Consider the following 20,442-nt stretch of genomic DNA (forward strand, 5'->3'; position numbering starts at 1 on the left):
ATATCCTTGTAATAGCCTCATAGCAACCAACCAAGGAAAAATACATGCCACAAGTATTATTATTTTTTGAATGAATTAAATAGAATCAATAGAAGGGACTCAGGAGATACAAAGGCACAGTAGGTTTAATACAGGATTACAAAATATTACAGTGTTTACAGAAACCCACTATGCATTTAAAACATTTAGAGAGCATAAAATCATATAGAGCTGGGAGAAGAAAAAATTAAAATCATAACAAAACACAAAAAGCTCTCCATAGACCATCAACTGTGTACACAACCTCTTGTGAGGTCTAATTCCTAAAAAAAGAAAAAAAGTGTCCATCCTGAGGTCAGAGACTGGCATTTCTCCATAGGAGGAGGGAATGGCTAGGTCAAGCGCTTAACATCAGATACTGCTTAACTGGTGTCCATCTGCAGAACAGGAAATAACAAGTCATTATTTTTTTTGGCACAGGAATGTGCTTTCCTCATACTTGCAACTGAAGCCACCCTTACACCATAAGACTTTGACAAGATTTGGGAAAGATTCTTGAAAGATTGTAGTCTTTTGAGTAAAGATTGAATGGGATGCATTAGTTAAAAGACTGCAATCGGTCAAGAATCTTTCCCAAATCTTGTCAAAGTCTTCTGATGTAAGGGTGGCATTATGGAGAGAATAGCCCAAAAACACTGCAACAATTTCACTGTAGAGAAATTTTAATCAAACTGCCATTTCGGTGACCTCAAAAAGTGTTTCAATTAGTCAATATTACTGGTATACACAGCACAGGGTTATTTCAAATTGACTGACCAAAACATCTGTCTCAAACAAACAGGTGCATAATGTGAAAAAAATAGTTGTGCCATTCTCTCAATTTGATCTATATTTTTAAATGTCTAAACCTTCTAAAAAAACAGCTAAGGTGTGCCAAATGAATCCTCTTATCTAATCAAGACTGAACCTCTTGACTGAATATATTAACTTAATACTCTTTTGATCCCGTGAGGGAAATTTGGTCTCTGCATTTATCCCAATCCGTGAATTAGTGAAACACACTCAGCACACAGTGAGGTGAAGCACACACTAATCCCGGCGCAGTGAGCTGCCTTCAACAACAGCAGCGCTCGGGGAGCAGTGAGGGGTTAGTTGCCTTGCTCAAGGGCACTTCAGCCGTGCCTACTGGTCGGGGTTCGAACTGGCAACCCTCCGGTTACAAGGCCGAAGCGCTAACCAGTAGGCCACAGCTGCCCCAAAGTAGACTGAAAGTATGCAAAAAACAGTGCGGACATCTACAGGATCAGCAGAGACTTGTGACTCTCACTCCAAATTGAGGCGCTGAAATCACAACGAGGCACCAAATCTGCAAATTACATCAAGTAGCTACTTTCAGATACTGGCCTTATACGGATTTCAGAAAGAATCCAAAGGTCTGACAACAGCTGTGAAGACCTCAACACAGAGGTAAATTTGTACAGCCAAAGCCATGCTTTGAGGTCAAATCAAACGGCACAGTTTTGTATGTAGTTTTGAGTTGTCCTTTGTTGCTCTTCCAGTGTTCACGCCTGATTACAAAAAGAATTGAACTGAAAACAGCACCTTTTAGCCAAATGTCTACATACCTTGGAAATGTAGGCATCTAGCTGTGCGTCCAGCTCCTCAGCAGTGAGCTGTTTGGTCTCGTTTCGTCGTCCTCCCCGTCCACCACGGCCTCCTCTTCCTCTGTAGCCGCCGCCGCCGCCGCCACCACCACCCTCACGCCTCGATCCTCCGAAATCAGGGTCTCGCACGCCGAGCCGCTCCCGTCTGAAAGAGCCGCCAGAATCAGAGTCGCGAGCCCCGAGTCGAACTCGTCGCTTGATTCCACCGGAATCGGAGTCCCTGTCTCCTCCTCGTCCTCCTTCGCTTGAGCTGTGGCACAAACATCAGGGTTTGGTTATTATCTCACGATGCATTCACAAGTCTGACCAGTGTTGTGAAAGAGTAAGGGCAAATGGACACGACAAGCTTGTGGTTTCAATCCAAATGTAGCTTATAATATTGACATTGAATATTAATATTGAAGTCACATTCAAATATCCCCATCACTTGCTATTGCCATTTTAAAAATCGACTGCAAATGTTAAAATCAGGAAACAAACATTCAGCTCTCAAAGTGATTCCGCTCTCAAGAGAGAGAGGCAATCCATTTAATCAGCCCAACAACCAACCCTAAACAAAGGCCAATTAAGAGTTCTTTCGCTGCCATAAGTTCACAGTAAACAATATGAACTTCCCAGTAGGTCAAGACAGAAAACATCTATTCTTAAAGATATGAGCATGAGACTTCAAACCTTTGCCTTGACGGTGACCTCCGACTTGAAGTGATCTGTCCTGTCACTAGCTGGATATCCATGGAGCGACCTGAAACCACCACAACAGTTTAAACTCCATCAACTTCTCACTTCACCACAATGGGGAAAAAACTAAAAAACTAAACAGGGTGTACTTTGACTTCAACAGACCGACGTACCGTCAAGAGGGACACCGTTGTACTGCTTCATGGCTTTGAGTGCATCCGCTTTTTTCTCAAAGTGGACGTCCGCTGTTCCCAGGCTTCGGCCTGATCGGTCATAGTGCACGGCTGCTTTTGTCAGATTGCCAAACTCCTTAAATAACTCCTGAGGAGGAGATGAAAGAGTTAGGACATTCAATTTTCTTTAGGCATTTGGAGTCTGGGTGGTCTTTGCACTCAAGGTATCGATTAGCTGAAGTCTTTGGGAGAACTGGAGGTCACGTCCTAACCTCCATTAACAAGTCTCATTTTAGTTATGGTTAACTTCGCTGATGGGCTACAATGACACAGATTATTCTTCTCTCCATTACACCAGACACATACAGAAACTACTAATGGTGGCAGACTAGTAACTGCATTTAGGGTAAGCACTTTCACAACAAGGCCTAAAAATTAAAGCTTCTTGAAATATCAGGAATTTGTTTTATCCGCATTCATTGAAGGATTAAAAAAAAAGGTCATTGGCAATTCAAAATGTGTACTTCCAATGTTCCAATGAAGTGGATATCAGTATAAGGTTAAATATGTGTATACAATATTTGTTGCGTTTATTATTACTATTATTACTAAGAGTCTGCTGAGTCTCGTCATTAATACTAGCATACAATTATCCCACATATTTTGAGGTACAGAGACATGTATGTGGATAATGTTGCTTACCCTGATCATGAAACTACCCAAAGCTACCTGACATAGGTACTTAAAATTCTGAACAATTGTTTAAAGTAGTGCAATTAGCGAGGTACCTTTATGTCAGCATCAGACACCCCAAAGTCCAGGTTGGACACCAGAAGCTTGCCGGTGGTCTCCAAACCAACAACCGGACTGGAGTCTCGCCTTTGAACTCTGCTACTTCCGAAACCATCATCAAACATGTCATGTTGCCATTTGTCTGGCAGTTCTCTAGGCTGGAAGTTGAAGAAAAACAAAAACAATCTAGCATCATGTAAAGCAAAACATTTACATTAACCCAAAAGAGACCTACATGCACTCATTACACTAAGAGAGTGAGTCATTGACTTAGTCATGCATAACTCGGCCATTTCTTGACTCTTTACACCTGAGCATTTAGGAGCATCGATTTGTAGATGCACTGACTGTCAATTTAAGGGACACCTCAAATAAAAAATAAAAATACTTTTAAAATACTGAGGACTGATCTGGACGGCGAGTGGGCAGAAAGATTCGACTGTTCACTGCGCTGTGGTGATGCATTCTGCCCCAACTGGCCATTCCACTGGACATGCTCCCTCGATGAAGAGACTGATGTTGCCGAAGCCTATTCCCCTGTAGGTGAATTTCACAATCCCGAAAATTTTAATTTGGTATTCAATTCAGTAACTTGAGTCCTCACAGATCTGCACTTCTGATGGGGATAGACATTGTTAGATGCAACAATGCACGGCAGAGCGTCCATTTCAAATTCATTTTAATCAAATGTTGTTGTCCGAACTTAATGAAGTCAGGAAGCAGATGGAAGAAATTTAGTGCCTGATACTGTTAGGTCAAACATGGCATAGACAGCGAAGACTTCACCATGAGCGAGGAGTCCAGAAGGGTTGACCATCCATTACTAGAAACTCAAAAAAATCGAGGTCCTGGACTCGAATGGGTCCACACCTGAAAAGACTTAAGCTTGAAGTCTTATGATAACATTACACCGAAGCAGAAGTTGGTCGGATGTGGCGGGCCGCAGATGAATAAAGCGGATTTTCTTCTTCGGGTTATAAGCAAACAAGTTCGGCAGAATTACAAAACTTTGATCCTCCTTGAGGAATTCATAGACTCTTATCTTGCATTCTAGATCAGGCCAAAAATGAGCCAGCTACTTAACGTTAATGCTGCCTTTGAGAGCATGCTCTTAGCTAGCTAATGTTAGCTAACATCCTAGCGTTAGCTTCGTTAGCTGGCTAACGTTAGCTATGTGGATAACCGCGTCGAGTCTTCGGGAAAGACAACTGATGTGTCCTGTTTTTACGGCCACTCTTCGTGTCTGGATTTATCGGTCTCTTCCTACCCTGGAATATGGAGCCGGTCTTGGATTTCTGTCTCGGTTGAAATTTTGTCGATTTCTCGTCGGACCCGATCCACTTCGAAATCCCCCACTGCTCCCACGGCTGCTGCCGCTTCCTCTGCGAGATCTTCCGCCACCTTTCTGTTGTTTATTTTGTTTTATGATATCATCCAACGACATACTGAGTTTGTCCGCCATATCTCCACACTATTAAACTGTTCTTAGATAAGTATTGCTCGATAATTCAAACGAAACTCTTCGTAGCACTAAAACACTTGTCACAAAAGATTACCCAACTTGCTAGCTGCTATCATCCGTGCGTATGTACACCACGGAAGTGACGCATTACATCGTTACTTTCGCACGAAACCTTTATTTTAGTGGAGCCCTCTGGCGGCAGCCGTAAAAAAGTTTTAGGTCCGCTCAATTTGTTTTCACGCATAGGTAACTTTTATTTTGAAGACATGCAACAGTGTACACAACCTCCCTAGATTATTGACCCCGAGGGACAGAAAACCACATAGCTTTTCATCATAAGGTAGTAGGTAGTAAGAATTATTTTGGACTACCTGAATTTACCGTTTAATTGAGACAACGGTGAGTGTAATAGGCCTACATCATGGCTAATGAGCCAGCCTAAAGGTACAGCCTACGTGCTCTCTGCCTTTTAAGGTGCTAGTTTTCGTTTTGCTGCTAAGTAATGCATTTGCATGCATTGATATTTGTAGCCAATAGCCTAAATAATAACCTCTCTAGGCATTCCTTGATGTAAACATAAGATAAGGAACAGATTGTATGGCTAACTGTCACAACCAAATTCTTAGGCCTATATTATCTGTGATTTTTCCTTTTATTGTTTTTTTAATTCAGGTAATTACGACGCTTCTGTACACGTCACTGACATGATTTATCATTTCATTTTTCTTAATAGGGCACCTTCCTGTTTTGAACTTACTCAGAACAAGATGTCACGTGATCTTTCACAAACAATCCCCCCTCAAGCGCTGAGCCGGCTGGCACAGGAATGGCTGATGGAAGACACGCCGAACTTTGACCTGGCAGGAGTGTGCGTCGGGTCACGTGAAGTGAAGGCCCGATTGCTGTGCAAATCCCCAGACACTGTACTGGCTGGCTGCCCATTCTTCAACGCAGTCTTCACAGAGCTGGGATGCACTGTAGAGTGGACCTTCACAGAAGGCCAAACGTTGGGTGGGTGAGAGGCTACAGTCAGAGATTTTCTAATGAGGGGACACAGCGTTTAAAGAGTCTCCCATAGAAATGTGGAAATGTGAAATGTGTTTGTAACGCAAACAGTTGACATATTGAATAGAAAGTTGACATGTGAATACTTAGTGGCAATCATGTCTTGTGATATCGCAGCTGGAGTGAGATTGGTGTCGTAAAGCCTTGCACACACGCAGTTCTGCCCGAAAAATTGATGCCCGATAAGTGCCCAAAATCCGTTGCAATTTGCAGCCCAGTGGAGGGACTTGCCTAAAAGGACTTCACTCGGCTGCCAAAGTCCTGAAACTGCTATAGTTTTATGAAATAGTGTTTAGTCTGTGGAGCACAGACACTGGAATGATATTTGATTCCATGTTTTGCTGATTTATCCCAAATCAGTATAACCACCTCATCACAGACTTGTATCACTCCTGCTGATGAGAGGTACATGTCAGACGATGGCGTAGGGCTTGGAGGGGGGTACATAGCGACGTAGGGGCTCTGCGTGGCAACGGTGTTGATTTGACGCAGAATCATAAAAATTGGGCTTTTAAGTGGTAACTCCCACGTGCGTCCTCCCTGTGCTCTCAGGACCAGATCCAGTGACCGTTGCCGCGGTGGTGACCGGCCCAGCCAGGTGCGTCTTGCTGGGGGAGCGGCCTGCACTGAACTGCCTGGCACGGGCCTCCGGCATTGCCACGCGCTGCGCTCAGCTGCAGAGTCTGGCCCGCGCGGCCGGGTGGCACGGGCAGGTGGCGGGCACGCGCAAGACCACGCCAGGCTTCAGGTTGGTGGAGAAGTACAGCATGCTGGTGGGAGGGGTGTCCACGCATCGGCACGACCTGAGCAGCATGGTGATGCTGAAGGACAACCACGTGTGGGCCGTCGGGAGCATCTCACAGGTATATGTGGCCACGGGAGGAAGGGAGGACCAGGACGTCGGAATTTTTATTTAAAATTTCAACACATGTCTACATTCCACAATCTATAAGAAAGGTGGCCCATATTAGGCATATTGTATTTGAGGAGGGTGACGATGTGACACCGGTTCTCACATACTGAAAGGGATTTCTCCACATTACTTCCTTTTTACGAAAATCTTAGGCCTGCATTGCATTGTAGGAAATGCTTAATGCTTTTGATACCAGGCTTGTGCAAAATTCCAGAATTGAATTGAAACTGGCTCTTAAATTCCAATTCAATTCTTGAATTTCACTTGCATTTCAATTGAGGTAGCAAACAGGAAGCAGAATTGCAATTCGAATTTTGTACAACCCTGTTTGATACAAACCTTGTACCAACCTATTTTCTTGTAAAAACTTAATTTGCTTGCATGTAATGTGGCCTTAATGCTGCCCTGTTATACTTCTGATGCGCCCCTCAGGTGACCCTTATCCAGCCAGTTAAAACACTTCATTTGCTTGCCTCTGATTTTTTTTTCTTCTCCCCCCCCCCCCTTTCTCTCTACTCTATGCTCTACTCAAGGTTTCTTTTGCTCTTGCTCAGGCTCTGGTCTTGGTTAAGCACCTTAAGACAATTTCAGTTGTTTTGGCACCATCTACAGAAATTAAATGGAACTGGAAAATTGAAAATTATTGTTTTTTTTTTTTTTTTGTCTGATGTAGTATTCTTGTGCATGTCATTGTAGTGTTGCATTTTCTGTCAATGTCAATGGTGTTTGTAATAAAAAAAATAAAAATATATATTGTTGTGATATCTCACACTCTGGCGTTTGGCCCCTAGGCGGTGGCGGACGCTCGGTCAGTGTGCGGCTTCAGCACCAAGATTGAGGTGGAGTGCAGGAGCGAGGAGGAGGGGAGCGAGGCCGCCAGGGCCGGCGCCGAAATCATCATGCTGGACAACTTTAAGCCTGAGGTGAGGCCCTGCTCCGAGTGTCCACTTTTCTCTTTAGACGGCCCTTCAGCAAAGCGGAACAGACCTGTGAGGATTTGTACTTGTCTCTGATTGCACAATCTCGGAAACAAACAATGTGGTTTGGACAGTGACCTACTCTTCCTCAGCCAATCAGCACATGGCTTAAGGAGCACAGACAGGTCGGTGTAATTGTCTTGGCTGTTGAACTCAAGTATCAACTACCTTTCACCGGAAACATAGACTAGACCTTTAAGTTCCTTGAGTCATAGACTAGACCTTTAAGTCCCTGGAGTCGCTTCACCGGAATCATAGACTAGACCTTTAAGTCCCTGGAAGCGCTTCATGTTGAGGCCTAATTTGCATACCTCTCAGGGCAGGACCTGGTTAGACCTACTCATAGCAGTCCTTATGAGTGACTATGGAAGTGAAAGCACCAGATATGAACATTAACCTTATTTCTAGACAACCAAGACCTTTCACTTGCTGAGTGTTTAAAGTGTTTACGTGTTCTATGTGCTGTCTGCCTCTGGTCTTTCCCCTTTCAAGACACGATGCAAAAACAGTATTCTTTGCATTTTCAGCAGATTTGAAAACAATCGGTCGACCCCAAACACACCACAGTTGCCCGACTAGGTTTTCACTTCTCATTTGTAATTATAGTCAGTCTTACAGACTTGGCTGTCAGTCTGGGGTCTGACTCTTTGTTAGTAACTCTTTGTAAGACATTTACCACACGGACATTTTATTTAGTGTTTTTCCGCCGTGTCTCGCAAGCCGCATGCAACTGCATCATCACTCAGGTGTGAAAAGCCCACGCGAAATAACTTCCTATGTTCGAGCACTGTGCAGCTGTGAAAGAAAAGGTTTCTTTATTTGACTTGCAAATTCACACAGCTTAGACACTTCTATCTGTGTGAGGTTTTTTTATGAGAAATATCCGCAAGCATTTAGGTCAAAGGTTTTGCCTTATCTGCAGTCGGCACAGAACAGTTCACGAGTTCCTATATTTATCCATTTGGTCTCAGCTTGATGTGATGTTGACTGTATGCTCCTTATATGTTCATATACCTTCTCCCTCGACATGGCAGTAACCTACAGCAAGGCATCAGTGGCCTGACATTTTCACTCTCACCTTGCTTCTTATCCCCCACCCGACACACACACCCCTCCTTTGCTTTCTGGTGCTGTTAATGCCAGTTTATAGTCCAGCACCGGTCATCAACCAACAGCACCAGAAAGAGTGTGTAAGTGGTGAGTGTGTGTTACAAGCAATACAGCAAAGCCAGTAGCTCAAAACTGTACATCAGTGTATAATTAAGCAATAAGCCTCGAGAGGCCGTAGCAGTGATTTTTAGAACAGCTAAGAGGCACTGTTAGGCACAGTGCGCAAACTGCTCATAATTGAGTTTGTTTGACGGAGTGCAGAAGACAGACAGCACATTGCACTGAACCGCCTCAATCACTTCTTTTTAGCGTGTGGTTATTTCTGCTAATGCTCAAGGTTCTTGACCAAGACTGGGGAAAAAAAGCAGAACAGAGAAGCTTTGAGAAGCGTCGTCACACCTTCTCTCACACCACTAAGTGGTTGAAACGTATATGTGAAAGTACGCCTTGAACAGAATATTTCTCCACAGCTATGAGATCGAGAAGTGTGATAATGAAAGTATTTCTGTGTGGTCACCCTCATAAGAAAAAAAAACACAATCAACATCAGTGGACTATCATCTGACTTAACCCAATAGTGGCCACATCTGAGGTGGCGGAACACGCAGCGTAATGTAAATAACGACACAGTCATAAAAACTATGTTTAAACAAAACTTGACAAATCTGTGAGGAGGAACATGCCATAATAATTTGCGGCCACCAGTACCCTTCAAAATGTGAGAAGTCAGTATTAAATGTGAAGGTGGAGTTAGCCACCAATGAATGAAATGCTCTGACATCCAAATCTAAAAGATGAGTCATGGGTCCATGGGCTGTGACAAATAATTGATTGCTAATATGCACTGTAAAAAAAACAAAAACGCTTCTAGCACAGCCCTTGGCTCCATGCACTGGAAACAAAGCGCTGGCAGCTTGCCTACCAACAATAGCAGCACACTGTGTGGAGTCTCTCGGGGAGCACTGAAGGGAAGGGTGAGCAAGCTCTCAGGTAGGGGTATCAAGGTACACATATTCGTACCAAACTGTTTGGGTTCAATTATAGGTTCAATACAGATCTGTACTGAATGTACCAAAGCCGTGGCCTACTGGTTAGGGCTTTGGGCTTGTTACCGAAGGGTTGCCGGTTCGATCCCCCACCAGTAGGAAAAATGTGGGCAGGGGAAGTGGTTGAGCGCTGCTCTTCCATGCCCACGTCCACAGCTGAAGTGAAGCACACACTAACCCCGCTGCTCCAGGTTAGTGTGTGCTTCACCTCACTGCTCATTGTGTTCTTTGCCTCAATGTGTGCTCTGTGTGTATCACTAATTCATGGATGGGATGAATGCGGAGACCAAATTCCTTGTATACGCAAGTATGCTTGGCCTATGAACCTGATTTACATCAGTTTTTAGGCTTTTTTGCTCGCGGACCATGTTTTAAATTTGAGTTCCTACAAACAAGTGGGGGACCATATGTCAGTTTAGTCAATTAGCGTCAAAAAACATTTGACACCTTTTCAAATATAGAGGAATAGAGATTGAAGACTATTTGTTGAGTGCCTCAGATTTTTTTTAGAACATTTTCAAGTCTTTGGATCCCTGAAGAGCACCAGAGTAACACCCAGTCCTAAAACCTAGCGGCAACTACTTTGGAGTTGTTTGTGACGGAATAATGTGAGATGCTTTGAACAAAAGTGTCTGCCAAGAAACATAAACATAAAAAAACTGTGACCTCATCCTGCAACGCTTACCCTACTTTTAAAGGTAGGGTAGGAGATCCAGGAAAATGAAAAAAAGAAAAGTTGGATTTTGAATATATATTGAAGAAATCATTCTTCTCCCCTGGCTGCCCACCTCCATGTTCTGAAAATGGGGAACTAGCAGATCTTACGCTTAAAGGAACACGCCACCCAAAATCAGTAGTAATATATGTTCTTACCTTAACTTTCACGAGTTGAGTCATACCTCTCCCGCGCCGGTAGGTGCACTCAAACGCTCTGTCGTGCGGTGCGAATGTGTTAGCATGTTGCTATGCTAGCGGGCTCTGCCGTGGCCGTAGAGAGAGGAACATAGCAGTAATCAAACACCTCCACATTTTCCCTACTTAAATACAGTTGCACGAGTAGTTGATAAAAATGTGTACGTCACACAACATGAAACGTGGCGATTTTCCAAGCGAATAAACAGGAGAACTACAATGTGTGGCGCAATAGCACTTGGGAGTACTTCGACCTAGCGTGGTAATATTATTAACACCTAATTGTAGATCGATCCTATCCACCACAGAGTTTAGAATCCATGGTGGATCGACCCTCAGCCTCTCCCTCCCCTCTGAGCGAGAGAGAGGCACACACACTAGAGATGCGCTGATGGGCTATTATTTCAACCATAACTGCATAGCAAAACTTATCATCCATCAGCCATCCATCAGCACCAAAGTTTGTTGACCAATTTTCAAAACTGCACCCGCCCATCCGTTGGTTGTTTTAATGTAGGCTATATGGGTGATGCAGCGCTGCTGACGTGAGGCTAGAAAGCCCTTGCCTGTTCTAGAAAGACTGATCTAATGCAGCAAATATATTAAAAGGCTAAAGTCGTACATTGGCTAGGCCTATCCCCAGAATATCAGCAGCAAACTCAGTCTCTGTCGCGCAAAACAGTCTCCAAATAAAACGCACATCGGCCTGTTGCCTATTCTGCCATGCAGCTTGTGACAATATATCGTCCAAAATGCTTGATTGCATTGCATTCTCCACATTTTTAGCTAAATTTTCATGTACCACATCAGCATTTTTGTTCAGTGAATCTTTTGTAAATTGCTTTACAATTACCGTCGGGCCTATAGGCCTATTGCCTGGCTTGCCTCAGCTTCGGTCACGTCCTTTTACAATTTTATCATTGTAATAAAAAACGCAATTTGCCACATAATTTCAGCATGCTCCTGGCCTACTAATTAATGCCTATTGTACTTTATTTTTTGCAAAAAGAAAGAAATCCTTGATAAAATAACAAGTCATTCACATTATAGGCTACTTTACACACTGTTATGTCAGGTTGACTGACAAGCCTGTTCTGAAGACTCCCATTCATTTTGACTGCACGAGCGCGTCTTTTTCAGACAGACATCGCAATTCATTTTATAGCAGGCCATCGGACAAATATGACGCCTAAAGAAACTCCGACTCCATTCATTCTGAAAGTCCACCGCACAACAGTGCAACGTGCATGTTCACATTCAACAACCGCCAAACTTGCTTGCTTGCCTTACACATCTAAGTTTTCCGACTATTTTTCTTACCTTCTTTTTCCGCTGTGGATGTTATTGAGTTTGTAGAAGTTTTAGCTCTTACGTTCTGAACATCTCGCACTGCCATCGCCCGATGTCATTTCTGAGTCATATCACTCTCTGTCTCTCTTTTAAATGCCTATTCCCTGAATGGTAGGCTACAATTATGTGTTTTATATATAGGCTAATATCTAAACAAAATAACCCAGGCGGTCTCATCTAGGATATAACACAGGTTGAAGTCAACGTCAAGTTGGTTCTATTTAGGGAGGTGAATGTGTGTAAACATCTGTAGATGACTCAGAAATGACATCGGAAGACAAGGAGTGAATAGTGGCAAGAGGCAAGACGAAGTCTGCTGACAAGGGCCCGACGGTAATTGTAAAGCAATTTACAAAAGATTCACTGAGCAAAAATGCTGATGTGGTACATGAAAATTTAGCTAAAAATGTGGAGAATGCAATGCAATCAAGCATTTTGGACGATATATTGTCACAAGCTGCATGGCAGAATAGGCAACAGGTCGATGTGCGTTTTATTTGGAGACTGTTTTGCGCGACAGAGACTGAGTTTGCTGCTGATATTCTGGGGATAGGCCTAGCCAATGTACGACTTTAGCCTTTTAATATATTTGCTGCATTAGATCAGTCTTTCTAGAACAGGCAAGGGCTTTCTAGCCTCACGTCAGCAGCGCTGCATCACCCATATAGCCTACATTAAAACAACCAACGGATGGGCGGGTGCAGTTTTGAAAATTGGTCAACAAACTTTGGTGCTGATGGATGGCTGATGGATGATAAGTTTTGCTATGCAGTTATGGTTGAAATAATAGCCCATCAGCGCATCTCTAGTGTGTGTGCCTCTCTCTCGCTCAGAGGGGAGGGAGAGGCTGAGGGTCGATCCACCATGGATTCTAAACTCTGTGGTGGATAGGATCTACAATTAGGTGTTAATAATATTACCACGCTAGGTCGAAGTACTCCCAAGTGCTATTGCGCCACACATTGTAGTTCTCCTGTTTATTCGCTTGGAAAATCGCCACGTTTCATGTTGTGTGACGTACACATTTTTATCAACTACTCGTGCAACTGTATTTAAGTAGGGAAAATGTGGAGGTGTTTGATTACTGCTATGTTCCTCTCTCTACGGCCACGGCAGAGCCCGCTAGCATAGCAACATGCTAACACATTCGCGCCGCGTGACAGAGCGTTTGAGTGCACCTACCGGCGCGGGAGAGGTATGACTTGATGGTAATTTTGATACCACAGATTTAATAGAGACCCAGTCAGACCAATAGTATGAAAAATCAGGAACAGAGTTTATTTACAATGATGCGTATCAAGGGAGAGACAGCATGACTTCACCTAAAGATCCATCAGCTGCTCTAACTAGACAAGGAAATAGTTAGAGTTTAAGAATCCTTCCAGGCTGACGGGAGATGGCGTTGGTCATCCCATCTCACGTGGACTGCACTGAATCAGAACCTGATTTGTGGCAGCCTGGCAATCTGGAGCAGATAGCTACTGACGCAGCCATGCAGAACAATGAAACACTGCAAAGTCATAATATTCATGCTTATCTCTAAACACAGTCACACACAGATATACACAGGGACAGTACAGATATCATACAGTCATTACATAGAATCATACTTTTAGTATAAAAGTGACCCACTAATGAGAAATGCAGAACATTAAACCACATATTGGAATATTGGACATAATGTTCTATTCCACTTTCTCTCAGTCCCCCTTTTTTAGCCTTTATGGCTGGAACATTTAATCAAATAATGTCACTATATAAAATATAAATGATTATACAATTGTTTCATTAAAGTTAGTCAGATCCAAATAAGCAGGTACATGATTAGATATAACTGATTTCTACATAAGTCATGAAAAATAGCTACACATGATTGGTGTACAATAACAACCACAGTAAATCAAAAATAATATATTTGGTCCACCCCCTTAACTATCCAGAAACTCGTCTATATAATTTCTATATCAGGTTAGGATAATCCCATTGGTGTACCACCTTTTCAGATTATCAACCGATTTAGAGGCATCAGGACCTAAATCACATATATATAAAAATAATAAGTTCTGAATCCAATACTCTCAAGTCCCCCTTTAAAAGACTTGAAGCCTTTAACACCAAACAATAGCACACCTCTGATTGAATCAGAATGAGCCTACTAATTAACTGAAAGAAATGTGTCTCAACAATTCTCAAATAGAACCCAATAAAGGAAATTAATCAAATGAAACAACATGGTTACATGTATAAAAGTGACCCTGACTGTCTTGATTTCTCACAGGGTGTGAAGAAAAGTTTACATACCACAGAGTACCAGTGATAAAAACATTAACCAAACAGTTTAAAGGCGGGGGAAAAACAATAGACAAAAGAAAAAGGAAAAGTAGAGTCTGTAAGGCTCCCCCTTTTGATCACTGATTGCACCTGAAACAAACACATAGATATACATATCTGGGCCCAAGGCCCCAGTAGTGCTTCTTAAGTTTCAGCTAACATAACTAAAAAGATTTCAATTGCAATACTGCTATGATCAGTCACCAAATTAGGAATTAGCAATGAAATATAAATTCACATGATCATGATCTTCATGGATACTCTTTTTTTCTTGTGTGCCTCATATTAAGAATTGTTTATCATACAGCAAAGCTAAGTTATCTTAACCTTTGTCCACATTGTTTAAAGCAGGCCTAAAGGAATGTTTTAAAGAACTTGGTTAGAACTTTATTCTGAACATATTATTAAACAAATGAAAATTGTATTTTATTTTATTTTTTTGCATTGCTGTATCCAAAATAATTTTAAACGATATGGTCTAGTATGTATGTCATCATACCATATTATCTTGACACTGGTTTGCATAGCTGTAAAACAGTTGTAAAACCTTTTTCATGTCAATGATGAGAAAAAAATAATAATACCAATATAACAACTGCAGTGGGTGTGTTGTTAATAAACATATGAACCTATTAGTTCAATATTAGTTCAGTGTAGTGAAGTCAACATCAACAACCTCATCCTCCATGAAAGAAAAAGCTAACTTTAATCATAAATTGTTACACTGCAAGAGCTAGCTGTCTATGTTATCAGACTACTCGTAATCAGACTCCCCCTTATGATCTGCAGCAAGGCTGCAAGATTATTCCCTTAGCTAAAATGTTGTCGCCTATAACACTGTGTCCTAGAGCTAAGTGCGTCAGCATCAACAATTTGATAAATTCACTGCTGTTGGTAAGATTACAACTTTGCTAAACTGGCCCTTAAGTATGAATTTAACTGATATGCTTCAACTCTTGTCAGTGTTGTCACTGCCAGAAGCACGAGATTGTGGAGCAATGCTTAATACATATGTCCAAGCTAAAAGTTCTGCCACTTGTGCCCCTCTCCCCCTTTTTATCCAGAACCTTCTCTGCCCTCAGAACCTATATTTCTTCCACTGTGGCCCATTCAGCCAGTTGCTCACCATAGTGTATGGTGGCCTCACTCAACGCAGGACCTGGCAGGGCTCAAGGCCTACACACCTAGCCAATCAACAGTCAAAACACATCTGTGTCTACCTTGAAGCAGGAACATAGCGTCCGCATGGCTTCCAGTGTTTGCGGCCTACACGTGGAACAGGATAACTTGGGTCAGGTTCTATTAGCATGGGGATCAGGAAGCTTGGAAAAACAATTAGCCTGCATTTAAGCAAAATGGTCATACTATCTATCGGGCCTTCATTAAATTTACAACTGGAAAATCTAAACCAAAACTGGAATATGTAATCTGATTTAATTCACATACCCATCACCTTGCATATGTGCTCCTGTGACTTGTAGAGGATTGGGGAGAGCAAGGATGGCCTTGATGCTTTGATCCAGGCATCCAACACTCTTTATAGCACAGCACACAGCATTTAATTTTCCCTGTAAAGCTTCACTAAAGGGGTCAGAAGATCAGCCATCTCGCCTTGCTGTCTCAGACAACCAAGGGCTTTCAGGATTCCAAATCCAAGGTCCTAGACCTCACCATGTACGGTTTTTCAGAAAGCTCGTTCTGACCCCAGATGTTGGGATCCCGGGACCTCTCGCAATTCTGTTAGTTAAATCAATTCGGAATCAAGAAGATGAGACAGGAGCCAGTGATCAAAATCATCCAATTATATTGAATATTTGCAAACTAGCACAGCTGGTTGAAGCAAAGAGTTTTACATTCTAAGAGTGCTTATATACTTCAGTGGCTACATAACTCAAGCGTGACTACTCAGTCACTTAATCAAATGTTGGTGGTTTCTTACCTTACTTGTTGTTGTGAGCAGATCTCTCATATATTAGAATCTCAGACTTCTCTGAGTATATCTTATTCTAGGGCTAGGGCCTGAATCACCAGGGAAAAAAAGATAAGATGGACTGTAGCAACCTAACAGCCCTGGTCTGCCTGTAAGTCTCTGGTTTACCCGTTGCTGCGTGTTCAGCTCCCTTACGGGTGTTTCCAGAGGCCCACCCCAGAACCAGGACTGAAAGATCACATGTACAAAAATATTTAATGCATGTTGACCAAACACAAACCAAAACAAAACATGTTGCCACTCTTGACTGAATTAATATGGTATGCTATCAACATCAAAACATCATTTTAAAAGAGAAGTTAAGACTCCTGACAAGCACACCTTCAAATTGGTCGAACTTAGATATAAAATATCTTTAACTTCATAATTCAAGTGTAATAAACGTCTTTTCTCTTCTCCACTCTCTCTCTCTCTCTCTCTCTCTCTTTACACTGGCTCCCTGACCTTCAAGTGCAGAGATAACAACCACTCACACACACAGCTAAGGCAGAGAAGATCTGTACCTTATGGTTAAGTGTGTTAGTGTTTACCGTACCAGCAAGAGTGCCCTCAATGGTGACCACAGAATATCCTTTACCTTTGTGAAAAGGAACAACTCAACAGGAGAGAAGGAATTAGACTTCAAACACTTAACAAAATCTTGGCTTCAGTTTAGTAAATCAAACAAGTTTGAATCCCAAGCAAAAACCCAAAAATAATTATCTTGAGAGGAAGCAAAAAAAAGAACAATTCAAAACAATTAACAGTCAGATGCATCTTTCTTATATGTATTCTCAGTTACAGTCTGTAACAGATAAGTGACCTTCATGCATATCAGCTCAGGCCTCATGTCGACTGACAGGAGGGAAGACAAAGACAAAACGAACTCAGTCTTTAGTTGCAACACATAACATGTAGCCTATACTTTTAGACGGATTCTTTCTTCTAAATATTTTGTGGTATTTTTGATTGGCTGACACACAATGTTAGCAGCACTGGGATGTTTTGAATAGGCGTCCCCACCTTTATCTTAGTTTGGCCCAACTAATGCTGCTGACCATGTGTGGCTGCCACAGACAGACAAAGCTGCCAAGTAAGTTAATTTTCCATTAACAACGCAGATGAGGCGGAAGTTTTCTTAGATTCAAATAGCTTTGCAGCTCCGAACAAACTATGCCAAATAGTAGTTCCAAGCTGGGACAGGTTGACACTCAGACATGTTAGTATCACACAGTAGCACCTTTAGCAGACAATTGCAAAGCACACATACACATAACCCACAGGTCAGAAACATACATAGACATACATGTTGAGACATAAACTGACTCATGTTCCTGATTGGTTACCGTAAAGTGACTGGTCTCAAAATTTGACAGATTGTCCAATTTAGCCAAACCCAGTGAATGTGATCTCTCGCCCAGACCTGTACTCAAAACATCTGTAACTCTCCGGAGATTCGTTGCCGTAAGCCCAACCTGTGTGCGCACACAATTTGTTCCTTCTTTCGGCCTTTGGCCCAATTCTGTCTAATTTTAAGACAGGAGCTCTACTCAACGCAATCCCCCTTTGCCCTTAGGCAGTCATAATAGCACTTTAAAGGAACGAAACGTACTACTCACCGAGAGCGCGTCTTTCCAGCGGGCTGAGGGATCACACACAGTAAGTTTGGTAAAAAGAACAATCCTTAATTCAATAGATCAATACAATCCTTATCAATCTCGATAGAACCTCCATAAACTGATGGTAATTTTGATACCACAGATTTAATAGAGACCCAGTCAGACCAATAGTATGAAAAATCAGGAACAGAGTTTATTTACAATGATGCGTATCAAGGGAGAGACAGCATGACTTCACCTAAAGATCCATCAGCTGCTCTAACTAGACAAGGAAATAGTTAGAGTTTAAGAATCCTTCCAGGCTGACGGGAGATGGCGTTGGTCATCCCATCTCACGTGGACTGCACTGAATCAGAACCTGATTTGTGGCAGCCTGGCAATCTGGAGCAGATAGCTACTGACGCAGCCATGCAGAACAATGAAACACTGCAAAGTCATAATATTCATGCTTATCTCTAAACACAGTCACACACAGATATACACAGGGACAGTACAGATATCATACAGTCATTACATAGAATCATACTTTTAGTATAAAAGTGACCCACTAATGAGAAATGCAGAACATTAAACCACATATTGGAATATTGGACATAATGTTCTATTCCACTTTCTCTCAGACTCAACTCGTGAAAGTTAAGGTAAGAACATATATTATTACTGATTTTGGGTGGCGTGTTCCTTTAAGATTGTTACGCGTGCCCTAGTGATAAACCCACACTTTCTCATTTCCCCAAAGTGCTTGACACTTAGAGAACTAAATGTCCCTCCCTGAGATTTTAGGCACATTCATTTGGCCTGTTTTTAGAGCCCAAGCATAGGAGTAGCGCTGTAACTCAGAACCAAGCCGGGCCAAAACGAAAAGACCTGGGTGACTCATGCCATAATAGTTCCTTTTTTTACTCATTACACAACACACAGCACATGTTATCAACGATCTGATCAGATTTTAATGCAGTTTGCCACACTGTTTTTCCCTCCCCCTGCCCCCTTCTCTCTCTCTCCCTCTCTCTCTCACTCACTCACTCACACTCTCTCTCTCTCTTTCTCTCTCTCTCCCCTCCTCTCTCTCTCTCACTTGCTTTATCTCATCATAGCTCAGTCTCTGCTCTGCTAGTTTCAGATGTGGAGGCTAGATTAGCCTGCTAATTGGTGGAGGAGGAGGTGTTGAGTAAGACCAACTGTCACACTCGACTGGTGAGATGGGGGTTTTTTGCACTCGTGTCAGTCTGTCCTTCAAAGTACGACATGTCAGGATTGTCTTCATCCCACGGGCTGAGTCACTAGTGGAGTGCATTGCGCAAATCTATGCTGTTTGAAAATGTAAGTCCATTAGACTTTTCAGAAGCACCTCTCGGGCTGCTTCCTTTTTGTGCTGTCTTTCTAATGCCTTTCTTCACTCTGCTCGGCTAGTTTCAGATGTGGACTGTCACACTCGACTGGTGAGATGGGGGTGGTTTTTCGTGCTGTCTTTCTAAATGCCTTCTTCACTTTCGCCACATGCCCCTTCCTCCGGGGTGCGCTCCTCAGGAGTTGCCTGACCAGTTGCTCGGGTCTTGAACTTGTGTCCGCCTTCTTGCTCGTCCACAGGACCTTCACGTTGCTGCCCGGTCCCTAAAGCGAGACTTCCCGGGCGTGATCATAGAGGCCAGCGGAGGGGTGACGCCCGACACACTTGCCCAGTACTTCTCCCCGCACGTGGACGTCATCTCCCTGGGCTGCCTGACCCAAGGGTGCCCTGTCTCCGACTTCTCCCTCAAGGTGCAGCGCCCCGACCCCCAGGTTGGACAGTGATGCAGGAGCTTGGTGGACTGGAGAGGGGGGGGGGGGGGGGATCTTCCTGGATTCATTCCTGCTCACTTCCAGTCACTAATGCCTCTATTTGTTTGGATCCTCAATGTTTAAGTCACATGAGCTTTTCTGTGCCATGGTGATCACAGGACTTCAGCCCGTCTTGTCATACGCCTACTGGGCAAATGCTTATCTCATACCATCTCATCATTACTGGTGTCATCAAGGACTTGAATTTACCCAATCAGTGTTACTATAACCCTAGTATTTAATTAATACCTAAAAAGCTCACATTCCAGTATAAAAGATACATTTTGCATCCTCTCATTTAAGCAGATTGCAGCCTTAAATAGTTAGACAGACTATAACCCTAGTATTTAATTAATACCTAAAAAGCATTCCAGTAAAAGAAGTATACCATCCTCTCATTTATGCAGATTTTAATGCAGGCTTTCTTTCCAGAATACAGCAGGTAAAGCTTTTATTTTTAACACCTGTTTCTAACGGAACATGCCCTTATGTATGTTTAATACAGTGATGTAAGACAAATAAAAAGTGGTCATGAGCTTGTAATGAGCTGCTGTCAGCTGGTTGTATGCAACACTGAACAG

General features: G+C 42.7%; 2 protein-coding genes across 3 annotated transcripts; one reads left to right on the forward strand and one right to left on the reverse strand.

Annotated features, from left to right (window-relative positions):
- Nucleotides 1–107: 107 nt before the first annotated feature.
- Nucleotides 108–4,875, reverse strand: LOC143132153 (THO complex subunit 4-like). The gene is made up of 6 exons (XM_076291499.1): nucleotides 4,554–4,875; nucleotides 3,283–3,444; nucleotides 2,495–2,642; nucleotides 2,316–2,385; nucleotides 1,605–1,893; nucleotides 108–416 (listed from the first exon to the last, which is right to left on the reverse strand). The coding sequence occupies exons 1-6, from the start codon at nucleotides 4,746–4,748 to the stop codon at nucleotides 402–404; spliced, it is 879 nt and encodes a 292-aa protein (XP_076147614.1). The 5' UTR covers nucleotides 4,749–4,875; the 3' UTR covers nucleotides 108–401.
- Nucleotides 4,876–5,490: 615 nt separating this feature from the next.
- LOC143132160 (nicotinate-nucleotide pyrophosphorylase [carboxylating]-like) lies at nucleotides 5,491–20,404 on the forward strand. 2 transcript variants are annotated; one of them, XM_076291509.1, is made up of 4 exons: nucleotides 5,491–5,759; nucleotides 6,366–6,676; nucleotides 7,518–7,649; nucleotides 19,631–20,404. In XM_076291509.1, exons 1-4 carry the CDS (start codon nucleotides 5,516–5,518, stop codon nucleotides 19,832–19,834), a joined length of 891 nt encoding a protein of 296 aa, XP_076147624.1. In that variant the 5' UTR covers nucleotides 5,491–5,515; the 3' UTR covers nucleotides 19,835–20,404. The 2 variants fall into 2 exon arrangements, 1 of the variants encoding a protein (XP_076147624.1); XR_012988249.1 differs by lacking the exons at nucleotides 5,491–5,759; nucleotides 6,366–6,676; nucleotides 7,518–7,649 and adding an exon at nucleotides 19,100–19,363 and having other exon boundaries at nucleotides 19,631–19,747.
- The last annotated feature ends 38 nt before the right edge of the window (nucleotides 20,405–20,442 follow it).

Source organism: Alosa pseudoharengus, unplaced genomic scaffold, assembly GCF_046254945.1.
Source record: "Alosa pseudoharengus isolate Yale_2024_CS ecotype anadromous, Long Island Sound unplaced genomic scaffold, YU_APseudo_1.1 YU_APseudo_1.1_scf_1, whole genome shotgun sequence".
NCBI classification, from domain to species: Eukaryota; Metazoa; Chordata; class Actinopteri; order Clupeiformes; family Clupeidae; genus Alosa; species Alosa pseudoharengus.

What these genes read in the sequence shown, in the direction of transcription:
- LOC143132153 (XM_076291499.1), bottom strand. Translation starts at nt 4,748, where the DNA reads ATGGCGGACAAACTCAGTATGTCGTTGGATGATATCATAAAACAAAAT. An exon ending in GACCGGCTCCATATTCCAGG is followed by an intron (nt 3,445 to 4,553) that starts GTAGGAAGAGAC and finishes TTCAACTTCCAG; the next exon opens with CCTAGAGAACTGCCAGACAA. An exon ending in AGGTCACCGTCAAGGCAAAG is followed by an intron (nt 1,894 to 2,315) that starts GTTTGAAGTCTC and finishes TTTGTGCCACAG; the next exon opens with CTCAAGCGAAGGAGGACGAG.
- LOC143132160 (XM_076291509.1), top strand. Translation starts at nt 5,516, where the DNA reads ATGTCACGTGATCTTTCACAAACAATCCCCCCTCAAGCGCTGAGCCGG. An exon ending in CACAGAAGGCCAAACGTTGG is followed by an intron (nt 5,760 to 6,365) that starts GTGGGTGAGAGG and finishes CTGTGCTCTCAG; the next exon opens with GACCAGATCCAGTGACCGTT. An exon ending in CCGTCGGGAGCATCTCACAG is followed by an intron (nt 6,677 to 7,517) that starts GTATATGTGGCC and finishes TTTGGCCCCTAG; the next exon opens with GCGGTGGCGGACGCTCGGTC.